This window comes from Zea mays, chromosome 9 (assembly GCF_902167145.1).
Source record: "Zea mays cultivar B73 chromosome 9, Zm-B73-REFERENCE-NAM-5.0, whole genome shotgun sequence".
Classification (NCBI taxonomy): Eukaryota; Viridiplantae; Streptophyta; class Magnoliopsida; order Poales; family Poaceae; genus Zea; species Zea mays.
The window spans coordinates 122,658,570-122,681,863 of NC_050104.1; the positions used below are offsets into that span (position 1 = coordinate 122,658,570).

Here is a 23,294-nt window from a genome sequence, read left to right on the forward strand (position 1 = left end):
GAGTACACACTATAATTCGCTCCTAAGATTTTTTAAAGTACCCCTAATAATCATTTTTAAGGAAATTTTTTTAGCATTCTTTTGGAGTTGCTCAGCTAGCTTCGCCCATAAAGTAAGCTAGAGAGATAAAGGAATAAGCTTGTACATCTAAACTCCCCCACGCTCGGCTACGCCCGCTAGGCATCATACAACCTAGGGATGGTAATGGGTCAAGTTTAGATCAGGTCATATAAAAACCTGTTCGCGATCTCACTCGCGAGGTCTACCTAAACTCGCCCACGTTCACACCCACGGGTGCCAATCCAAACCCGCACTTGAATCCATCGGTTTTGGGTCACCAACGGGTTTTACTCATTATACGCTTTTAAACAATAATTCAACTATAAACAATAAAGTACCAACAATAATTGAGTTATATCTACAAATTTTAAGCCTTCTCGCATCGAGCATCAACACAAGATTTCATGAACCATCAGTCAAGTTACTTACTCAAAATAATTACTATTGTATTTTAATCATTTTTGCGCAAAACAAAGAATGAATCAATTTTCGAGTCGGCATCGGGTCACCCACAGATTGAAATAGAAACTCGGACGCACACGCGTGAAACTTTGGATCGAATGTAGGTTGCACCCATGGGTCAAAATCTTCACTCATACCCGTACCCGTCGGATTTTAGGTTAAATTGTCATTGTCCCTACTTTGACTTCTAACTGCATATTTACCCCTCATTTCTAAGTTTTCATCGTTGCCCCATTTTTTCTAAATGAAGATTACATCTGCCCCTGTTCCGTTAGTACTCCTTATCGATCTTAAATCCATAGCAAAAAGACAAATCTACCCTTGCATCATTGTCCCTATTTTATCATATCAGTTGCGACAGTGCCTCTACTTTCGTAACCAAATTTTAATATAATTCTAGATAACAATATCGTTGAATTAAAAATTTTCAATTTGAACAAATTAAATATATTATCATTTTAATAGATTTGACAATTGTTGTAGAAATTTGATAATAATTTGACATTATTCCAAAAAATCAAATTTGGACAGCTATATAACTCTAGTTTCAACTAATTGACACGGTGATACAGTGCATTTCAGCATATATTTTTCCAGGATAATAATCAAAACATCAATTACAAATAATAAGAGTATAATCCAACAAAATTATTAAAATCTAACAAACACTACCGGAACAGACTGCTTTATCGAGTGTTTCAGGCACTCGACAATGCTGAAAAGCACTCGGCGAACTATTTGTCGAGTGTGCTTCTCGACAAAGAAGTCTCGGCGAACTGTACATCGGCAACGACTTCTTTGCCGAGTACTTTTTGCCGGGAAATCGACAAAGTCTTTGCCGAGTGCCACCAAGTACTCGGCAAAGAAAAGTCACCGTCATGGCACCAAGTGACGGTCAAGGAGACTTTGCCGAGTGTCCGTCCCTAACACTCGGCAAAGGCTCCCTCTTTGTCGAGTGTCTGCTGGATTAGCGCTCGACAAAGAAGGCCCCTGTGGCTCCCTTTGCCAGTCTCTTTGTCGAGTGCTCCAAGAGGCACTCGGCAAAGGCTCCCTTTTGTCGAGTGTCTGCTGGACTAGCTCTCCGCAAAGAGAGCACCAGTGGACACCTTTGTCAGTCTCGTTGTCGAGTGCATTAGAAGGCACTCGATAAAGGTTGCTTCTTTTCTAAGTGGCTCGGCCACAGCACTCGGTAAAGAAGCTTTACTGGTCCCAGGTGTGTCTTCTTTGCCGAGTGCTATGGTCGTGGCACTTGGCAAAGTGACCAGAATACCCATTTTATTTGTTTTTGTTATTCCATCCAAACAAACAGAACATATATCACATAATCATCACATATACATCACAGAATTCACAGAATCATGAAGCCTTGAAGATCTTATACAAAGTGTCCCCTGTGCATGACATTGTATCTCTATTTATAGTGTTGTAAAAATTACAATCATGCACTCAGTCCTATGCACACAAACTACAAGATATTTTAAGGGTATAAAAGTTTTTTCCATCATTAGACATGTTGTCCAAGCCTCTAAGATCTTATCGCTTCCTCTTACTGATCCTTCGTTGCGTGTCCAAAACACGGAACTGAAGCTTCTCAGCTTCGTTTTCATGCTTGCACTGCTCGAGTATTATTTCCGATCGAAGGTGTACATGGTCAACCCTTCATTATACCTGAAATAGAATTGGAAAAAAAATTGACAAATTAATGACTTGAGAACCTTCGATCAAAGAGAACCCCCCAACAGTCGTTGTCGTGTGCTACGCCTGCTCCTCTAGCCTAGACTCTCCTCTCTAACACTCTCTACATCATTATATGTGCTATACCCTGGGCGACAGTGGCGGAGCTCCATAAAATTGATGCCCCGGGCCACTCTATAAAAGATTATTTTAAAGAACACTTGCTTTGTATGCTCACTGCTAGGAAGGGGCGAACGATGTGGTGCGAATCAATGGAGGTCGCAGACCGCTGACCGCAGGGAGGTCGTCGTTGCCGGATCCGGATCCGTGCAGTGGAGCATGGAGGTGGAGGCATAGACTGGAGGCCGTAGTGCGGAGGCGCCGCCACTGGCACCTAGGTCTAGGAGGGAAGAGACATGGACTGGAGGTAGAGGCAGGGCATGAGGGATTGGGCCAATGGGGGAGTCGGGAGACCACCACGCGCCAGAACGAATCGGGAGTGGAAGGGGATATTGTGCATGTGGACTAGATTATTTGGGCTAAAATTATCCTAGATATAAGAAGATTTTTGGGTTGCGTCTCGAGCCACGGCCCAGGTGGCCTGGGGCCCAAATCCACCCCTACTGGTCGATGGTCCAAGTGGCCTAGTGGCCAGTGCCCAAATCAGCTCCTGTCCAAGTGAACATGTTGGTGTGTGTTTTTCTAAAAATTAGTTAAACTTAGAAAATTTTGACTAAGAACGATTGTAGACGGGCAAGAAAATGTAGTTATAATGCATTTGAGTTCACTAAAACTGAATGATTCATATCTCCTTTTTTTCTCAAAATAAAAAACACGAATATTTCTTATTGATCATTAAAATTTCAAATATAACTCCACACAAATACAATCGTCGATGGTACAGCGAAAGAATTTGAAACGACAAACTTATTCGCTAATATTGCAAGAGGCCGACATGCTCGTAAATAGAATCGCGAGATGGAGCACACAAGGGATCCCAAGCTTAGTTGGGGCAAGTGAAGTCCTCTGGGCAAATCCTGCCGCAGTTGTTGAGGATGAGGTTGAGGCTAAGGGGCACGTTGAGGTGGATGCCGAGGACGTTGGCCTTGATGGCGGTGCAGAGGCACAATGCGGCGTCGAGGTCCACCAGACCCTCCAGCAACGGGCAGCATTGCTCGTACTGGGGTAGGCCGACCTTGACGAGGCCTAGCACGTTGGCGCACACCTTGAGCTTGAGCGCGTCGATCGGGCAGCGCCCGTGGCTGTGCGACGACGGAGTCGGCACGACTGGCGGCGTTGGGACGACTGGGCCAGAACAGTTGGGTTCGCAGCCATGCGCGGTGGCAGCAAACAGGAGGCTCAGGGCAAGGAAGAGCGCAACCTTGGGAGCCATTGGTGGTGATGGACTGTTACTACTACGGTTTGAGCAGCTAGCACAGTGAGTGCAGGAAGTGGTGCTTCAGTGCTGCGCTGCGTGCTCTTTGGGATGGTTTTCACAGGGTGTTTGGCATGGTTTTTATAGCTGATGGATGGTGTGGAGGGAGATGCTTTCGTGCTTTATTATTGGCGGCATTCGCACATGAATGCTCCAATGCATGTAATGCATGTGTGTGTGATTCGATCGATCTGGTCATTGCATGGTTATATCTGAACACGCCAGTTGTTAGCGGGAGATATGCCAATTTTATACCATGTGGAAATATAGAAGCAAGTTGAGCAATCATGCTAAATTCACATAGCAAGAGCTATAGCTAGCTCGTGACGGGTCAGGATCACTCCTGCCATCTGGTCAGTTACCAGCTTATATACTACTGCTTAACATAGTTTACTTATTTGCTTTACCGGTGTCATACGAGTAGAGGACGTTCTCTAGTCTATACCATCCTAATGTGTTTGGTCAGCTGGGGACAGTTGGGACAGCCATGTCCCTCGGTGTCCCCTCTTGTCTGTTCAATTTTAACGGACACACGTAGATAGTATCTGGATGGTTATGTTCCAACCTCTAATTTCGAACCAAACAACCTTGTTTAAAGCATCATTCTATCTCATTTCGTCTCGTTATTGCAACCAAACACGCCAGTATATATAAATAAAAAAAGAGGTACCATGCACTAATTATAGCTTACCAGGTAGAAACATATTACTCCCACATTTAATTCCACAATATTGTTCATTTTAGCTCCTCGTTTTTGTGTCGATATTCAAATGGATATCCAAATGGACGACAATTACTCTAGACACATATATAATAACACATATCAAATATTGTATGAATCCGCTATGGTGCCCTAAAACAAAATCCTATTTTGAGATGGAGGGAATATATCGTAGACACGGAATTTTGGTAAATCTCGGGTTTAATTTTAAAAAGTATGTTATTGACCTGTAAAACGTTGGCTAGGAAACGCTGTTCTTTCACATGTTTCGATGTTCACTGAATGATTGTATGATTAACAACTTAAACCATCTCACCAAGATTGCTGAGCGCGGGAGAACACCGACGTGCGTGCATATGTTGGGCTGGGAGTTCTCCGCTGAAATCATGAACCGGGTCGGCAGTCGCATGCATGCATGTATGTATGGGCAGTCTACTCCAGCTGGGTTGCATGTGACGATATATTCTCGTAATATCCACCCGTGACGTCTAGTCGTCGTTGATCGCGAAGCAACCTTGCATGCTTCGTGTGCTTGATATTCTGCAGTTCGCTGCCTGTGTTTGCTAGCGAACGCTACAGCAAATAACCAGGAATTCCTTGTAAGTTTAGATATTTTTATTTAGTCAAAGAATTAATCGATTTTTCTTGCTAGCGGTCATTGCTAGCTTGAGAGTCATCTCTCTCAAGAAATATTTCCTGGGTGGTTTTTCTAATTTTCTTGATGATTTTGGTTCCTCAAGGAATTTTTTATGATCTGATGCAGTGGACGGTGTAGTGGAAGTACAATAATTCGGTGGTTAACACGTCGTGATGCTGTGGACGATAAGCATAGTTCGTTCGTCGCCCTGTGCTGCTGCTTCTTCTTTTTTCTTTTTTACTATTTGCTAATGGACAAAAGGGAGTTGTTGCTAACTAATATAAAGTACAATAAGGGCAGCAATTAACACGTCGTGGTGTGACTACAGTTAGCACAATTACGGGCTTTATCTCTCTCGTCACTACTCGCTTTTAAAAATCTGACAACTTGGTGTGAGCACTTGGACTAGTAGCGCTAGCTAACGCGGCGGGCGAGGAGGGAATATCGGCGCTACCCAGAAATCGCTGATCATCATCTGTCAGCACGCCCTTTAAAAATTATTACAGGATTATATTATAGTATTACTACTTGTATAGATATCTCCCTCTACGATGCGATGACCAATGCAAATCAGAGCCTGCTAGCTAGCCGTTAGCCGATAGCCCAGACCGGACAAGAGTTCATACTTCTCGAATATTTGTCGTCGACTGGTTCATTTTTAAACTAGAACGTGATAAATAAAAAAGAACTAAGAGAGAGTATATGGGTTTATTTTACAGCCACACACAGTACACGCAATTTCTATTGGCCCATCAGTACCAAGTGTGGTGTAAGTGTAACCTATAGTGATCGAGCTTTACTTCTAAGTACTATTATCACTATCGTGTACAGCCATAACCCACAATACCTGTGGAAATGTCACTACTAGACCAATCTATAACTTGATGAGAACTCATAGTTGACATAGTCGATACGTACCCAAATTATGAGTCGCGAGTGATTGCCAAGGAGCAAGGAGATGGTTTGAGCTTTGGTTAAGTACGTAAGTGTGCGTTGGACTAACCGAAGCCAGGGTTGGTCCTAGTATTTTAGGGGTCATGAGCGAAAATTAAATAGAGGCCCCTTTTATCTTCGTGTGTATATATATTTATGTGTAATATACTTATATATATGTAGTCGTATTGTTGAGTTTGTAATCTAAATTCTGAATGAGCCGACCAAGTTGACGAGTGAAGTGGAGGCCCGTCGTCGGAAGGCTTGGACAGGAGACAAAGCACCTTAACCTAAATCACTAACACGTCGTCGGAGGCTTGGGCCAGAGACTGGACACACAATAGTTTTGGGCTGCCTGAATCACTGCAGCATTTTCTGTTTCTATTTTGTTCACCCTTTATTCAGAGACTCACACATGCAGAAAGAATAGCTGACCGTGTGAATAGCACATGGATTCTCTTGTCACCAAACCAACCCTTGCTGAGTTTCAACCGAAATTCCATATGTATCATTTTCTATGCACATAAATCCCATCCAAATAACTTGCCATGATTTGTTGGCAAGTGAATTGAAAGGGATCTATGCACTATTCACTCGCTCAGCTATTCACACAAACTTAGTAAGGGCCTTCCAATTCGCTTGCCAACAAATCAGCCCTCCAATTCAAACTTAGGGGAGAGTCCTGCTTTGCGTACGCTCTCTGGCTGATGGTGATGCCTGTCCCGATCTGACAAACCTCTAGTCTGAGACAGTAAGGCTGCCTCCAGCAGTCTCCTATCTTAGCTCTTATTTTAAACTCTATTTTATATTTTAAACTCTACTTTATACATAATACAATATAAAACAGTGTATTTTACACGACCATATATACAGTCTGCTAAACATGACCTTAATGCGCGCAAAAATATATTCAGCCAAATGTTCTCTTCGACGGAAACGTGAAAACCATCGTGTATCGTGGCATCATCACTGCACTCGAATGTTAGCTGCCAGGTTATTGCTACAAACAGGCTCATAGTGGTGCATGACACATCCGACTAAGAAATGCTGGCAACGGATTGTTAATACTCGAATCTGTAGCATCAGGAATAGGTTCAGAGCTGGTTGCATTATTGTAGGGCAAACCCATGCTTCACAATATTCAGCAAATCACATAACGGTGGTTTACAACAAGGCAGTCACAAAAAAACCATGGTAAATAAGTTTCCCCCTGCTTCTCTCTGATGGAAAGGAGATATAGATCTCAGATCATATTCATCAAAGTGCCTTGTCAAACAGACAAAAAACCTTCTATGGTCTATCACCAAGCTCAGCTCTCAAGTTGTCGTACGGGTAGACTTTGGGAGTCTGCAACAGTTGGACACGTTTAGGTTAGCTCAATCAATAAAACATGTCAAGAAAAGATACCGATTCTCAAGAAATAACATGAATTCAGAAATCATAGGACATACACATTCTTTTTACACGTTGTGAAACAGGCATGCCTTTGTACACAAGGCCCTTTTGCAGAACAGAGTAAATAATACATTTTGGGTATGGGTGGTAATAGATCATAATCCAAATGTTTCTTTAAATGTTTCTTCACAATTTGTTTGACCCCTTAATTAATTTTAGTTTAAAAATGAATAGAAATAGAGTCTGATACTAATCCAATCCTTAAATTTTATAGTATAAAATTAAGAGCCCCGTTGTGGGTACTTCCTAGAATCCCTTTAAACACAAACTACTCTGCCTAGGGGTGGTAGTGGATGTGGATCATGATTCCAATGTTTCTTCACAATTTGTTTGACCCCTTAATTAATTTTAGTTTAAAAATGAATAGAAATAGAGTCTGATACTAATCCAATCCTTAAATTTTATAGTATAAAATTAAGAGCCCCGTTGTGGGTACTTCCTAGAATCCCTTTAAACACAAACTACTCTGCCTAGGGGTGGTAGTGGATGTGGATCATGATTCCAATGTTTCTTCATGATTCGTTTGAGCCCTTAATGAATTTTAGTTCAAAAATGAATAAAAATAGAGCTCACTCCTAATATAATCCGATCCTGTGTAAAATTTAGAGCCCGTTACCACCCCTAGCTCTGCCTAACCAAAGCTCATTGAGAAAACCCATTCTGTACAACATTTCTAAGTGCTTGTAGACGTTACCTATCAATGAAAACAAACTTATATAGTTCAGCTCTCGCATTCATGTGGTGCAGCCATCATTAGTTATTTAAATGTTGATTCTATTCAAATCTGATGTGAAGTGTGACCAATGGCGCGTTTAGTTTGCTTCCAGACTGGAGTTCAATTTTAGGTTTCATGCACTTGCTCTCTCCCCTCTCCTGTCTCCCTATTTGTTAGCACACGTTCAATCACTTCCCGAGAAGGCAAACATTTTCAACTGTGATCAAATATGTATAAGGCTGTCTCCAACGGACCGCGGATGCGATCGTGGATACTCAAAATGAGTAAGGCCATCTCCAGCAGATCCTCTATCACATTCTCTATTTCAAACTTCACTCTGTAAACAGCAAACAGCATCATCTACACTTAACCGTCCCCTATTTCACACGATCCACCGAAGACAGCCTAAGAAAACGCAACTATTCATCCATCCAGCAGGTCGCGCATGCGGTCGCGCAAAATGCACAGCCTCCATCCACGTCGCGGATATCCGTGAGCTCTCGCGGCCGAGGAAAAAGGCAGAGCTCTCAGCAGAGAACAGACCTCAATTTTCTTGCGGCGCCTTTACTAAACGTATGCGCGATGAGATGCACGATCTACTGGAAACAGTGCATTTTGCGCGACGCGTCGCGGGGCCTCAAACGCCCCCAAACCGCATGCGCATCTGCATTGCTATTGGAGACAGCCTAAGAAAATATTAATATTTATGATGCGTAGTTAGTACCAGTAGACAATTTGATGAATATATTTCTATAATAAACTTATATGGAGATAAAAATGTTGATAATAATTCCTATAAACCTAGTTGAACTTAAGGTAGTTTCACTCGCACAAACACCATAACGACATTGTTTTCAGGACAGCAGAGTATGTCACACTCATTGCTGACTGAGCCCCAAGCCAATGCTGGGAACCAAAACATAATAACTCAGTATTTAGGCTAGATAACTAATCCAGTTTCAAACTCCGCCTATGTTGTCTCACCATATGTTGGTGCAGCATAGCCTGGTCCCAAGTCCAGTACAAGGAGGAGGGTTGCGTTAGGCGTGGCGAGCCAGCTATAAAAATATAGGTACTCAAAATGGAGATGAAACCCAATAGAAAACCGTTGGGGCGTAACCCTCTTACCGACGTGCCATATCGGAACCCGGGTATGGTGTTAAATGGGCAAGGGCTGGGATGCCACCCCCTTGGTGGCGCGCCGTGTCGTGATCTGGATGCGGTGTCAAGTGAGCAAGGATCGGGTCGTCGCTTCCTTAGTGGCGCGCTACATCGGCGCCCGGGTGTAGTGACAAATGTGCAAGGGTCTTCGCATCTGTCTCAACGGGTGCGAGGGGGTAAGGAAGCTAGTTGAGCTGACTAGGATCCGTGTAGGTAGTTGAAACGTAGGGTCCCTTACAGGTAACCTAAGAGAGTTAGTCGATGCAGCGAGAAGGAGGCATGTTAGTATCCTATGTGTCCAGGAGGCAAAATGGAAAGGGCAAAAAGCGAAGGAGGTGGAGAACACTAGTTTCAAAGTATGGTACTCAGGAACAGTGGCAAACAAAAATGGAGTAGGCATCCTGATTGATAAGACCCTCAAGGATGGAGTGGTGGACGTCAAAAGGCAAGGAGATAGGATTATCCTAGTCAAACTAGTTTTGGGGGATGTAGTCTTGAACATTATAAGTGCATATGCCCCTCAGGTTGGTCTCAGTGAGAGCGAGAAGAGGAAGTTCTGGGAAGACTTAGATGGCAATGGTCAGAGCGGTACCCACCAATGAGAAGCTTTTCATAGGAGGAGATCTCAATGGTCATGTAGATTGAACAAATATAGGTTGAGCTGGCTCATGAAGGTTTCGGGTATGGTAGTAGGAATCAAGAAGGATAGGATATTTTGGACTTTGCTATAGCCTACAACCTAGTGAACCTAAGGATACTTGGTGGTGGACCGAGGATGTTCAAAAGGCAATAAAGGAGAAGAAAGAATGTAACAGGAGCTTGTTCCATGACAGGAGCGCGGTCAACATAGAGAGGTATAAGGTGGTAAAGAAGACAGCAATGCGAGCTATGAGTGAGGCAAAGGGTCAAGCATATGATGATCTTTACTGAAGACTAAGAACAAAGGAAGGGGAGAAAGATGTCTATAAGATAGCTAGGATTCGAGAAAGGAAGACGAGGGACCTCAACCAAGTTAAATGCATTAAGTATGAGATGGATCAACTCTTGGTGAAAGGACAAGACATCAAACAGAGGTGGCAGAGGTATTTTGACAATCTTTTCAATGGTGAGAATGAGACCATAGACATCCAATTGGATGACTCCTTTGATGATCTAAATAGATGCTTTGTACGCAGGATCCAAGAATCAGAGGTCAAAGAAGCTTTAAAGAGGATGAAAGGGGACAAGGCGATGGGCTCGAATGGTATCCCAATAGAGGTGTGGAAATGCCTTGGGGATAATGCTATCGTTTGGCTAACCAAGTTGTTCAACCATATTTTTCGATCAAACAGGATGCCCGATGAGTGGAGTACATTAGTACCAATCTTCAAGAACAAGGGAGATATTCAAAGTTGTACCAACTATCGAGGGATTAAGCTCATGAGCCACACTATGAAGCTGTCATGGGGGATAGCTGTATTCTCCGGCGAGGTTATACCCCTCTACCGCAGGCTTGGTTCTAGGGTAGCAGCCCTAGGCGCTTGAGAGGGTCATTGCAAGAGAGAGAGATTGGTTTGATAATGATCTTGCTTGATTTATTCCTTGCTGCCATGCGGCTTATAAATAGCCCTATGGCTAACCAACTTCTCCTACAAACTCTCAACTAACTCCTACTTTCTTGGACTTATCTGATGCTAACCAACTCTCCACAATTCTCTCATTTCAATCTTATTCTCTAACCTTATCCCAGCTCATCTCAATCTTATTCTCTAGCCTTATCCCAGCCTGGCTGTTGCCTCTCGCTCCCTATTATGCCCATGACAGAAGCTATGGGAGAGAGTTATTGAGCATCGCCTGAGAGGAATAACGCATATCACCATGAACCAATTTGGATTCATGCCTGGAAGGACAACCATGGAAGCAATTTTCTTAATAAGGCAGGTCATGGAGCAATATAAGGAGCAGAAGAAGGACTTGCACATGGTTTTTATCGACTTGGAAAAGGCCTATGATAAAATACCTAGGAATCTCATGTGGTGGGCATTGGATAAGCATAAAGTCCCAACAAAGTATGTTACGCTCATCAAGGACATGTATGACAAAGTGGGTAACTAGTGTCCGAACAACTGATGGTGGTACAGATGTTTTCCCGATTAACATATGACTACATCAAGGTTCAGCTTTGAGCCCTTATCTATTTGCCTTAGTGATAGATGAGGTCGCGAGGGATATACAAGGAGATATCTCTTGGTGTATGCTTTTCGCTAACGATGTAGTTCTAGATGAAAGCCGGGAAGGAGTAAATAGAAAGCTAGAGTTATGGCGTCAGACCCTATAGTCAAAAGGATTTAGAATTAGCAGGACCAAAACCGAATATATGAGATGTGACTTTGGTACTACAATTAGTGAGGGTGGAGATGTAAGTTTGGGAGGCCAGGTAGTACCAAAGGACACCTTCCGTTATTTGGGATCGATGCTACAGAGAGATGGTGACATTGATGAAGAGGTTAGCCATAGAATCAAAGCGAGGTTGATGAAATGGCGTCAAGCATCAAGAGTCCTATACAACAAGAGAGTGCCACAGAAGTTTAAAGTCAAGTTCTACAGGACAGCGATTAGGCCTGCTATGTTATATGGGGCTGAGTGTTGGCCTACTAAGAGACGACATATCCAACAACTAAGTGTCGCAGAGATGCGTATGTTGCGTTGGATATGTGGGCACACAAGATTGGACCGAGTGAGAAACGATGACATACGCGATCGACTAGGAATAGCGTCAATTGGAGAAAAGCTTATTCAACACCGGTTGAGATGGTTTGGGCATGTCCACTAGAGACCCTCAGAGGCACCGATGCATAGAGGCATCATAAGATGGGACAATAATGTGAAGAGAGAGAGGTCGACCAAACTTAACATGGGAGGAGGCAATCAAAAGGAACTTGAAGGAATGAAATATCCTAATGGAGTTGTATTTGGATAGAAGTGCTTGGAAAGAAGTTATCCACGTGCCCGAACCATGATTGGGCCTTTTTTCCTTTTAGTGCTCTCAGAAGCTTTTCCCTCCCCTTTTTCTCTCTTTCCCCTTTTGGTGACATCTTGTTGGGTTTCAACTCTAGCCTACCCCAACTTGCTTGGGACTAAAAGGCTATGTTGATGTTGATGTTGAACTAATCCAGTTTCAAATATTCGGAGCAAAAGGACTTATGTGACCTTCCATGCAGTTACAGAATCAGAAAAAAGTGAAGTGAGGACCGAGGAGATTTCATTTAGTATCTGTACTTGCACTGTTGTCACTATGTGCTCACAGATTAAATAAGGCAGTTCTACGATAATTTAATCTGCAAAAAACACACCAGAAAGGACATTGTGGGTACTTCCTGGTTTCCCTACAAATATTGTTATTGAGTGCGAGTGCACAACTACTCTGCCTAATCGAAGCTCATTGAGAAAACTCATTCCGTAGAAGATTTCTAAGATCACCCACTACCCAGTGTTTGTAGACATTACAAACCAAAGAAAACAGGCTTATATAGTTCAGGTCTCTGAATCAGTGACTTCCCTAATACATACTACCATTGGCCAGGTCAACCTCTGACCACATCCCCGCTGCAAAGTGCAAATTGGCACTTCCATCCCAAAAGCTCAAGTTTTTAGATTTGATTTTTTTGGGTGGAGCACCGTGGCTTCTTTGATTTGGTGAAATCAATATGGAGTACAAATGTCAATGTCCAAATAGTGCTTCAAGAATTACTGCTAAATTCAAGCGCTTAAGAGTTGCATTAAAAAGGTGGAGCAAAAGTCTGTCTAACTTCAATAACCTGATCAAAAACTGTAAAGCCATCCTTGAAACTCTTGATGCCTTGGAAGAATAAATACCCCTTCACCTATCTAGGACTGCCAATGGGTACTACCAAACCCAGGGTTGATCACTTTGGCTGCGTCATGAATAAAACAGAAAGAAGGCTTACAGCTACATCAAATCATCTAACACATGCAGGATGGCTAGAATTGGTTAACTCAGTGCTCTCTTCTTTGCCAACATATGCAATGTGCACTCTGCAGGTGCCAGTAACAGTTCTTGAGTATATTGATAGAGCTAGAAGGCACCGTTTATGGAGAGGGTCAGATAGCAATGCTAAGATGAAGCCTCTGGTTGTGTGGAAAAAAATTGTAGACTCAAAAGGAAAGGAGGCATTGGCCTCATTAATCTGAGAAGTCAAAATAGAGCCTTTCTGCTTAAACATTTGGACAAATTCTATAGCAAAAAGGAGATCCCTTGGGTGAAACTTGTCTTGCACGTGCATTATTCCAATGGTGAAATCCCACATGCAACTAGTGACAAACAGACAAAGGCTCTTTTTGGTGGAGACATCTTGAAGCTATGTGATCTCTTCAGAGGAATTGATTTTGGCACCACACGAGGATGGAGATATGATTTTGGCACCACACGAGGATGTAGATGTTAGTTTGGAAAGTGTAGTGCCTAAGAAGGACCTTTTGGTATTTAGGATTAATGCTATAGAGAGATGGGCATATTGATGAAGATGTTAAACATAGAATCAAAATAGGGTAGATGGAGTGGCGTAAAGCATTTGGCGTTCTATATGACAAGAGGGTACCACACAAGCTAAAAGGAAAGTTTTATAGAACGGCGATTAGACCTGCTATGTTGTATGGTGCAGAATGTTGGCCTCCAAAAATACGTCATGTTCGGCAGATAAGTGTTGCGAAAATGCATATGTGCATTGGATTTATAGCCATACAATAAGGATTTTGACATGGATAAGTGCCAATATTAATTTAATTTTGCTGAAACATCAAGCTACGGGCCCATTTTATGAATAAAACAAGATTCTCTACAGATACTTCGGGCATGGTTATTAAAACGTCGCTTAAACGACGTTTAAGCGTCGTTTAAGCGCTAAAACGTGTTTAGTAGTTAAAACGTCCGCACGTTTTACGAAAAGTGCGTAGAACGTTCGTTCTAGACGTTTAAACAGCGTTTAAGCGTCGGATCGCACATTCTGGACGTTTTCTCAGGTGTATGGACGTTCTACGCGCATGTGAGTTAGTGGGCCATAATGGGCCTTTACCCAGCCGGCTCATCCATCGCGCTCCTCAGACGCCAGTTCCCAGCCGCCATCGCGCAGAGCCGTCGGCCGCCAGACTGAGCAAACTCCATCGCGCCAGACGAAGTCGCGCCCAGACTGAGCAGACGTCGTCGGCCGCCAGACGCAGTTGGCCGCTCTCCAGGTACGCCGCCGGTCAGCCCCTGTAAGTAGAGGGACTCTAACTCTCATCAGAGGATGACACTATGAGTTGGGGCAATTTTCTGTTTATTTCCTCAAACACTACACAATGCCATACCCTTAGAGGGGTTGGGGACACATATTTATAGCCCTAGGGGCTGCACTACACTACACTACACACTACACACCGCAACACACAGATGCTGTCCTCTAGATACTAAAGTGCTAAAGTGTGCAGTCAAAAAACTGCAACTGCCAGCTACTGCTAAAGTGCAGTCAAGAACTGCAACTGCCAGCTACTGCTACTGTCCTGCTGCTGCAGCAGTCAAAAGTGCTGCTGTGCTGCAGCAGTCAAAAGGTGACTGTCTCCAACTGCACTCAACTGCACTGCTGCTGTGCTGCAGCAGTCAAAAGATGCTGTTGTGCTGCAGTCCTGTACTGCTGTGCTGCTGTCCTGTTCACCACAAACCAGAGACCACATGACTTATTCTATCATTCTCCCCCTAAGTCTTGTGCGTCGTCTTGTGGGAAAGTTGAGCCATCCCGGACCTGGAACAAAGCTCAAGGAACTTGATCCTCCCAAGGGGCTTGGTGAGCAGGTCTGCAAGCTGATCCTTGGTGTTGATGTAGCGCGCATGAATGCTCCCTTCTGCCAAACAGTCACGGATGAAGTGGTATCTCATCCGGATGTGCTTGCTCCGTTCATGGAACACGGGGTTCTTGGCCAATGCCAGAGCGGACTGGCTGTCCACCCTGAGTTCCACCGCTCCAGTGTCTCTTCCGAGGAGATCACCGAGCAGTCGAGCCAGCCAGAGCGCCTGAGTCGAAGCAGTGGACGCCGCTATGTACTCGGCCTCGCAGCTGGACATGGCCACCACCTGCTGCTTGATCGACTGCCAACTAATGAGGCACTTGTCGAGGAAGAAGAGGATCCCGCTTGTGCTCTTGCTAGTGTCGATGTCGCCGGCGTGGTCGCTGTCGCTGTACCCGACAAGGTGTGCCCCCCCAGGGCACCTCGGGTAGTAGAGACCGTGGTCGAGAGTCCCCGCAACATAGCGGATGATCCTCTTCACAGCCTGGTCATGCTCCATCGTCGGTCGCTGCAAGAACCGACTAACGTAGCCGACGGAGTATGCCAAGTCAGGCCGTGTGTGGACGAGGTAGCGAAGGCTCCCCACAAGACGCCGATACTGAGTAGCATCCACCTCCTCCGTCGTGCTGTCGCGGCTCAGCTTCAGCCTCTCCTCCATCGGAGTGAGAGCTGGGTTGCAGTCGGTGAGCCCAGCCAGCTCAACAATGCGCCTGGCATAGGCGGTCTGGCGAAGTGTGATCCCGGAGTCTCCCTGGTGCACCTCAATCCCCAGGTAGAAGGAGAGATGCCCCAGGTCACTCATTTGGAAGGTGGCCTTCATCTCTTCCTTGAACGCTGCCACCTCTGCATCCTTGGCGCCGGTGATCACCAAGTCGTCGACGTAGACACCCACCAGCAGGGCATTTTCTCCATTGCCCCGCCGATAGATGGCCGCCTCGTGCGGGCTTGACATGAAGCCCATCCTCTTGAGCGTGGAATCCAGCTTGGCATTCCACGCCCTTGGTGCCTGTCGCAAGCCGTAGAGAGCCTTGCGCAGGCGCAACACCTTGCCCTCCTTGCCAGGGATCGCAAAACCTGGCGGCTGGTGTACGTAGACCTCCTCCTTTAAGTCGTCGTTAAGAAACGCCGACTTGACATCCATGTGATGAACATGCCAGCCCTCCAGGGCTGCCAGCGCGAGGAGGAGTCGCACGGATTCCATCCGTGCTACAGGGGCGAAGGCATCGTCGAAGTCGATCCCCTCCTGCTGCAAGAAACCGCGTGCCACCAAGCGAGCCTTATGCTTGACGATGGCGTCGGCTTCATCCCTCTTCAGTTTGAACACCCACTTAAGGGTGATCGCGCGATGACCATGAGGGAGATCAGCGAGCTCCCAAGTGCGGTTTGTCTCAACCGCGTCCATCTCCGACTGCATCGCGGCACGCCAAGCCGCATGTTTCTCGGCCTCCGCGAAAGACCGAGGCTCACCATCGTCGCATGCAAGATGCAACTCTCCTGCCAGAATGCGAGATGCAGGGCCTGGCACCGACGGGTCGATGAGAAGGCCCTCCACCCTTCGATACCGCAACGGCTCGCCGTCGTAGCACGCGTCGACGCGCTCCTCGTCGCGGGACAGAGGGGTCACGAGCTCCACTGGGTCGTGCTCGACACGAGCTGGTGTCGGAGAGGACGTTCCCGGAGAGGGTACCGTCGGTGCTGGAGTACGTGGTGGCGAAGAGCTCGCTGTAGCCGGAGTCGTGGCTGGAGTGCGTGGTGGTGAAGAGCTCGTTGTAGCAGGAGCTAGAGAATGTGGCGCTGGAGTCGGTGGAGACTTGGGGGCTGGGGTAGACCTGCTCGGAGAAGAGTTGCCTACTCCCCCAGCTCCCTCAAAGTGGACGTACTCGATGGTGAAGTCGTACGTTGGAGTCGTGCCGTCGTCCACCGCCTTGTCCCACGCCCATCCTCGCCCTTCATCGAACACTACGTCGCGCGCCGTGCGCACACGCTGTGTTCTTGGGTCAAGGATGCGGTAGGCCTTCGAGCCCTCCGCATAGCCAATGAACACCCCCGGGGTGCTCCTATCGTCGAGCTTGCTGATGTGGCCAAGCTCCTTGGTGAACGCGAGGCAGCCGAAGACCCGTAGGTGAGAGACCGCCGGCTTGCGCCCATGCCAAGCCTCGTACGGTGTCATCCCGTTGAGAGCCTTGGTGGGCGAGCGGTTGAGGATGTAAACCGCTGTCACCACAGCCTCTCCCCAGAAGACAGTTGGCATTCCTCTCTGCTTGAGGAGAGCCCGAGCCATCCCCACAACCGTCTGGTTGCGTCGCTCGACGACGCCGTTCTGCTGCGGGCTGTACGGCGCGGAGTACTGGCGCTGAACGCCCTCATTCGCGCAGTACGACGCGAACTCAGCCGCCGTGAATTCGCCGCCGTTGTCGGTGCGCAGCTTGCGGCCGCACTCCGCCTCCGCAGCGACCTGCACACGCCTGATGGCGTTCGCAGCCTCTCCCTTGCTGCCAAGGATCATCACCCACATGTAGCGGGAGAGATCGTCGACGAGCAGCAAGAAGTAGCGTCGTCCTCCTGGTGTGGCTGGTGTCACCGGGCCACACAAGTCCCCATGCACGAGCTCGAGCCTCTCCTTGGCTCGGAAGCTCGACTGTTGGGGAAAGGGGAGCCGTCTCTGCTTTGTCAACACGCAGACATCGCAGAATTGCTCCACATGGTCAAGGCACGGCAGGCCTCGTACCATCTCCTTGGCACTGAGCCGCTTCAGGGCCTCGAAGTTAAGGTGCCCGAAGCGCTCGTGCCACTGCCATGCTCCGTCGTCTCGACGAGCAGCAAGGCAGCAAGGTTGTGCCACCTTCACATTGAGGATGTAAAGCCGATTTGCACTCCTGCGTACCTTGGCAAGAAGGCGACGAGAGGGATCCCAGATCCTCATGACTCCGTGCTCAACCTCCACGCGCGAACCGTTCTCATCCAGCTGTCCCAAGCTGATGATAGAGTTCCTCAACGCGGGGATGTAGTAGACTCCGGTGAGCAGCCTGTGCTCACCAGACGCGGCGGTGAAGACGACTGAGCCGGCGCCCTTGATCTCTACGCCGGAGGCGTCCCCAAACTTGACGGAGCCTCGGACGCTAGAGTCAAGCTCGGTGAAGAACTCCCGTCGGCCGGTCATGTGATGAGTGGCGCCGGTGTCGAGGCACCATCCTTCGATCATGTCCTTGTTGGAGCCGTCGCCGAGGAAAGCGCGTGCTTTCGACTCATCAAGGTGGAGGAGTGCCGCTGCGGCCGGTGCCGCTGGAGATGGCTCGATGCTTGCATGTGCCAGGAGCAGGGCCTCCTCCTCCGCCTCCGCCTGTGCGACGTTGGCCTGGCCACGTCGTGGCTGCCGACAATCCCTGGCCCAGTGGCCAAGCTTGCCGCAGTTGTGGCAGCCGTCGTCTCGTGCCGGCTTCTTGTTGCCGACGGCGCCGCCTTGGGCACCTCCACGTGCACCACCCTCAGCATGTCCTCGCGCCCCGGCCTGGGCGCCACCACGCGGCTTGCGCGGCTTGCCGCGTTTGCGGCCTCGTGTCGAGGAGGAGGACTCCCCCTTCTTGTCACCCTGGCAGGCCTCCCACTGCTCCCGAGTGAGATGTAGCTTCCCGCCGATAGTGATAGGCCCAGAGAGAGCCTGTGGTTCGTCGCCGTCGACCACCTTGAGGCGACCAATCGCCTCTTCGATCGTCATCGTGGAGAGGTCTAGCAGAGACTCGATCGAGCGAGCAATCTGCCTGTACTTCTCGGGGATGCAACGGAAGAGCTTCTCAACAGCTCTCTCCTCATCGTAGGTGTCGTCGCCGAACTGCACCATCTTCTGCAACAGAGTTTTGAGGCGGAGAGCAAAGTCATCAACATCCTCACCTGGCTTGAAGGCCAGGTTCTCCCACTCCTTGCGAAGTGCCTGCAGTGTGGTCTTGCGGGCACGATCGCTGCCGATGCGGGTCGCAGCGATGGCGTCCCAGGCCTCCTTGGCAGTCCGCTTCTGGGAAAGCGAAAACTGCATCTCGGGCGGGACTGCAGCAATGAGAGCATCCAGCGCCCGCCGATCCTCGTGGTAGTCGACGTCGTCGTAACGAACTGCTTCCCACATGTGGCGAACCTGGAGTCGTACCCTCATCACCGCGGCCCACTCGACGTAGTTGGTCTTGGTGAGGGTAGGCCACCCACCGCCGGGACCGATGTCCCTGACAATGGCCTGGGCCATGCGGCGACCATGGTACCGATCCGGGGAGGGAGAACCGCGCCGCCTGTAGAGGCCGCGATCTCCGTCGACTCGGTCGCCGCCGCCGGGAGCACCGCCGGCGCGTCTACGCCCGTCTGGGCTACCGCCGCGTGCGCCCCCGCCTGGAGCGCCGTCAGCGTGTCGGCGCCTATCCGGGCTGCCGCCACGCGCGCCCCCATGGGGATGCGCGGCTGCCCACTGTGTCGCCTGCTCTCGCGCTGCTTCCCTCGCCAGCCTGAGCTCTTCGTCGGTGTTGTCGTCGACAGAAGCAGAGCTGCCTGCTCTACTGCCGCGCAGAACCTCGAGCTCTGTTGCCGCCGCACGTGCAGCATCCGCCGCCTCCGCTGCTTCTACTTCCGCTCTCGCCGCTGCCAGTTCCGCCGCCGCCAACCGTGCTGCCCTCGCCGCTGTCGCTGCAGCCGCTGCTGCTGCTCGCTCGCGTTCTTGTGCCGCGGCGACCTCGGCCTCCTGCTGGCGCCGCGCACTCGAAGTGACCGAGCGTAGGGACATGGTGGGCTAGTGAGGGGTCGCTGCGAGTGGAAGAGGCTGTCTCAGACGAAAGGCTGCTCGTCTGAGCAGGAGAGGAAGGAACAGTTCGAGCTCTTGCTGCCGACTGAGTGTGGGGAGAGGCGCGGGAAGGAGATGAGCAAGAGATGTTTAGGCTACAGGATAGTTTGGCTCCGATACCAATTGTAAGTAGAGGGACTCTAACTCTCATCAGAGGATGACACTATGAGTTGGGGCAATTTTCTGTTTATTTCCTCAAACACTACACAATGTCATACCCTTAGAGGGGTTGGGGACACATATTTATAGCCCTAGGGGCTGCACTACACTACACTACACACTACACACCGCAACACACAGATGCTGTCCTCTAGATACTAAAGTGCTAAAGTGTGCAGTCAAAAAACTGCAACTGCCAGCTACTGCTAAAGTGCAGTCAAGAACTGCAACTGCCAGCTACTGCTACTGTCCTGCTGCTGCAGCAGTCAAAAGTGCTGCTGTGCTGCAGCAGTCAAAAGGTGACTGTCTCCAACTGCACTCAACTGCACTGCTGCTCTGCTGCAGCAGTCAAAAGATGCCGTTGTGCTGCAGTCCTGTACTGCTGTGCTGCTGTCCTGTTCACCACAAACCAGAGACCACATGACTTATTCTATCAGCCCCCCTCCTCCCTCCTCCCTCTTCCCTCTTCCCTCTTCCCTCCACGTACAGGCGCGGCGCCAACCCGGCAGCGCCATTGCTCATTTGCTCCAGATCCCGGACTGGAGCACTGCAACGGCTCAGGTGAGGTACTGCTCGGCCAGGAGCAGAGAGAGAGAGAGCTAGCTAGAGAGATGTGTATTCTAGCTGCCTAGCTAGAGACATGGCGCGGCAATACTGAACATGGCATTCTGTGGTAATACTGAATGCCACAGACGTCATATAATGTTCATAGACATTGGCGCCATAGCTGCCCTGCCGGAATGAAGGCAGTAAGGCACTGCTCTGCCAGGAATCTCCAGCCAGTGTGCAGTGCTGCAGTGAAGCAGCCACCAGCCAGTGCTCTAGCCAATGTGTGTTGTAGGCTAAATGTACAATATGTTAATACCATTCTACTGTGTGTTGCAGGCGAAAGTGTGCAGTGAATTTCAATTTCAATGGCAACAAATAGCGAGGCTAATGACTTATTCTATATTTGAAATTCTATGTCAAGTCTGAAAAGACGTTTCAACGTTCGTTTAAATGTTTAAACGTTGAAAAGTTGGTTCATAACATTTTAACGTTTTACCGCTTTAATAACCATGACTTCGGGCATGGTCGTATGGATAAGCTTTGCTCATACTGAATGTGTCACTTCAATTCCATCTACCAATTTACCAGTTTTCTTTTCCTATAAAATGCTAAATTACCATAGGTGGAGTGATATCTGTAGGCATGCAAATTTTCCATGAGGGTCCAAATTTCAACATTTGAAAGCAATATACTATAGTTTTGTCTGGTAGGAACTTTATTTTGCATGGTGTCTGATAGGAACTTGAACTAATAATATCTTCTAATGACTTAACAATAGCCCAAGGAGTCAGGTTTTTAACATATCATAGATAGTTGCCGTGGGTGGAGTGATATCTATAGCACAACAAACACTGGAAGACCAAAATGCAATCAGAGAAATAGCAGTTAGCAAGAAATAACAGTTAGCAATGTGCACTCACATATGGTATATTGGAGGCCTTGTCGTTCACAACAGCAGCCATACCGAGGGCAGCGAAGAACCCTAGCCCTCCGCACAGCCACGCCAACGCCTCGTACTATCGATCATCAAATACAGAACCAATCAGCAGCCAAATCAAAACAATCCTACTGCAATGCGCAACGTATTTGATCAGGTCCATATTACCTTGCCGATGTGCGGGGCAAGGCGGTCGATGCAGGGTTCCGGGAAGGGCGTGCCGTTATCCCATACCAACTCGTCGTTCACGGGGAGCTGTGATCCAAACCAAAAAAAAACAGATCCGATCAATTTGAGATGGAAATTCACTGGACGGGGATGAGGAGAACACGAGCTATGGTTGGATTTGGACTCGTGCTGCTGGGGACATACGGGCTTGTCGGGGACGATGTGGCGGCCGACGGGGAGGCCCATGCCGGCGCGGTGTCGGAGGGCGGAAGCCGCGGCGCGTGCGCCGCCGCCGCCCAGGATGCGGGACCCTGCCGCGGTTAGCCTCCCAGCCATCTCTCGCTTGCTCGCTCACCGATCTGTGCGAGTCCTCCTGCAGTGAGTTCGGTTGCGCGGCTCGTCGGCAGCCGTGGAGACAGAAGTAGGGCCGAAAAAAAAACTCGACGATGGCGAGTCGGCTCCAGCTCGGTGCGGCCGAGCCTCTTTTCGAGCTCATCAAAGAAGCGAGCCAAGCCAAGCCAGTTGTATTAAATTAATTAATCTACAAATAGCAATAGATATCGGATGGTTCAATAGATACTATGTCTCCGTGCGTTGCAACGAAAACATATAATATCACGATAACTTATATATATATATATGTGTTCTACAGTTATAGGATGGATGACAACATCTACGAGCCGTCTGGGATGACATTAAAGTGAAACTCGGGCCTGCGACACACGGGCAGTGACCTGGTAGTGTATTATATAAGATTTAATAAGAATATTTAATGGTAAAAATTCAAGAATGATCTTTTATAGAACGTCATAGTTGAGATATTCAAATCAATAAATATAAAATAAACGTAATCATAATTGTCTATTTAATCTATTTTTTCCATAATATGTTTAAGTTACTCTTGTATATTTCTAGGAATGTTAAATCGATATCTGTTCCTCTCGTATGTCAACAGATCAATAAATAAATTCCTATGCAGAGTCACACCATCCTGTAAAAAATGTTATAAGCAATATTATCCTCAACTACAAATTACATATATGCTATTATTCTCACCATGCTAAGTTGCACTTTTAAACCACTGTCCCACCACTCCATAATGCGTAGAGCAAAATGACCAGAAAAAGTTACCAACTTTGTTATATTATGAAATTATAAACATAACATCTATATATATATATATATGACATAATAATTGTAAGTAATTATCTTTTTAAGTCGATTGGAGCATCAGGTCGAATTAAATGTAGCCACATATTAATATCATGTGACCATCCGATACATTTGACAAAGTATGCGGCCTTATATTTCTTCGAAATAAAAAGAATAGCTTACCAAAAACTTTTTAGTGGTATATCTTTGCACCTTTATGGAGTAGGTGTAAAATTAAACACAGACACAGATTTGTTTGCATGATTAATAACGAAAAGTACATAGCTTATAGAGTCTATCCATGGCATAAGAACCTACAAACCATAAGACATTAGCATTCTATGTTTGTACAATTTAATTATATAGATCAAAGGAACTATGACTTACAAATTTGCAAAGTGTGATGTAATAATTCATTTCAGGCCAATTATTTAATGTTT

The 23,294-nt window shown here is 47.3% G+C and overlaps 2 protein-coding genes across 3 annotated transcripts; both read right to left on the bottom strand.

The window, feature by feature from the left end:
* Window positions 1-3,008: 3,008 nt before the first annotated feature.
* LOC542597 (physical impedance induced protein 1) lies at window positions 3,009-3,684 on the bottom strand. The gene has a single exon (NM_001112132.2). The coding sequence runs from the start codon at window positions 3,587-3,589 to the stop codon at window positions 3,200-3,202; it is 390 nt and encodes a 129-aa protein (NP_001105602.2). The 5' UTR covers window positions 3,590-3,684; the 3' UTR covers window positions 3,009-3,199.
* A 3,276-nt stretch (window positions 3,685-6,960) lies between these two features.
* On the bottom strand, window positions 6,961-22,194 carry LOC100192676 (uncharacterized). Of its 2 annotated transcripts, XM_020543460.3 has the most exons (5): window positions 21,907-22,194; window positions 21,703-21,789; window positions 21,518-21,613; window positions 14,326-14,504; window positions 6,961-7,269 (listed from the first exon to the last, which is right to left on the bottom strand). In XM_020543460.3, exons 1-5 carry the CDS (start codon window positions 22,036-22,038, stop codon window positions 7,239-7,241), a joined length of 525 nt encoding a protein of 174 aa, XP_020399049.1. In that variant the 5' UTR covers window positions 22,039-22,194; the 3' UTR covers window positions 6,961-7,238.
* Between the last annotated feature and the right edge of the window lie 1,100 nt (window positions 22,195-23,294).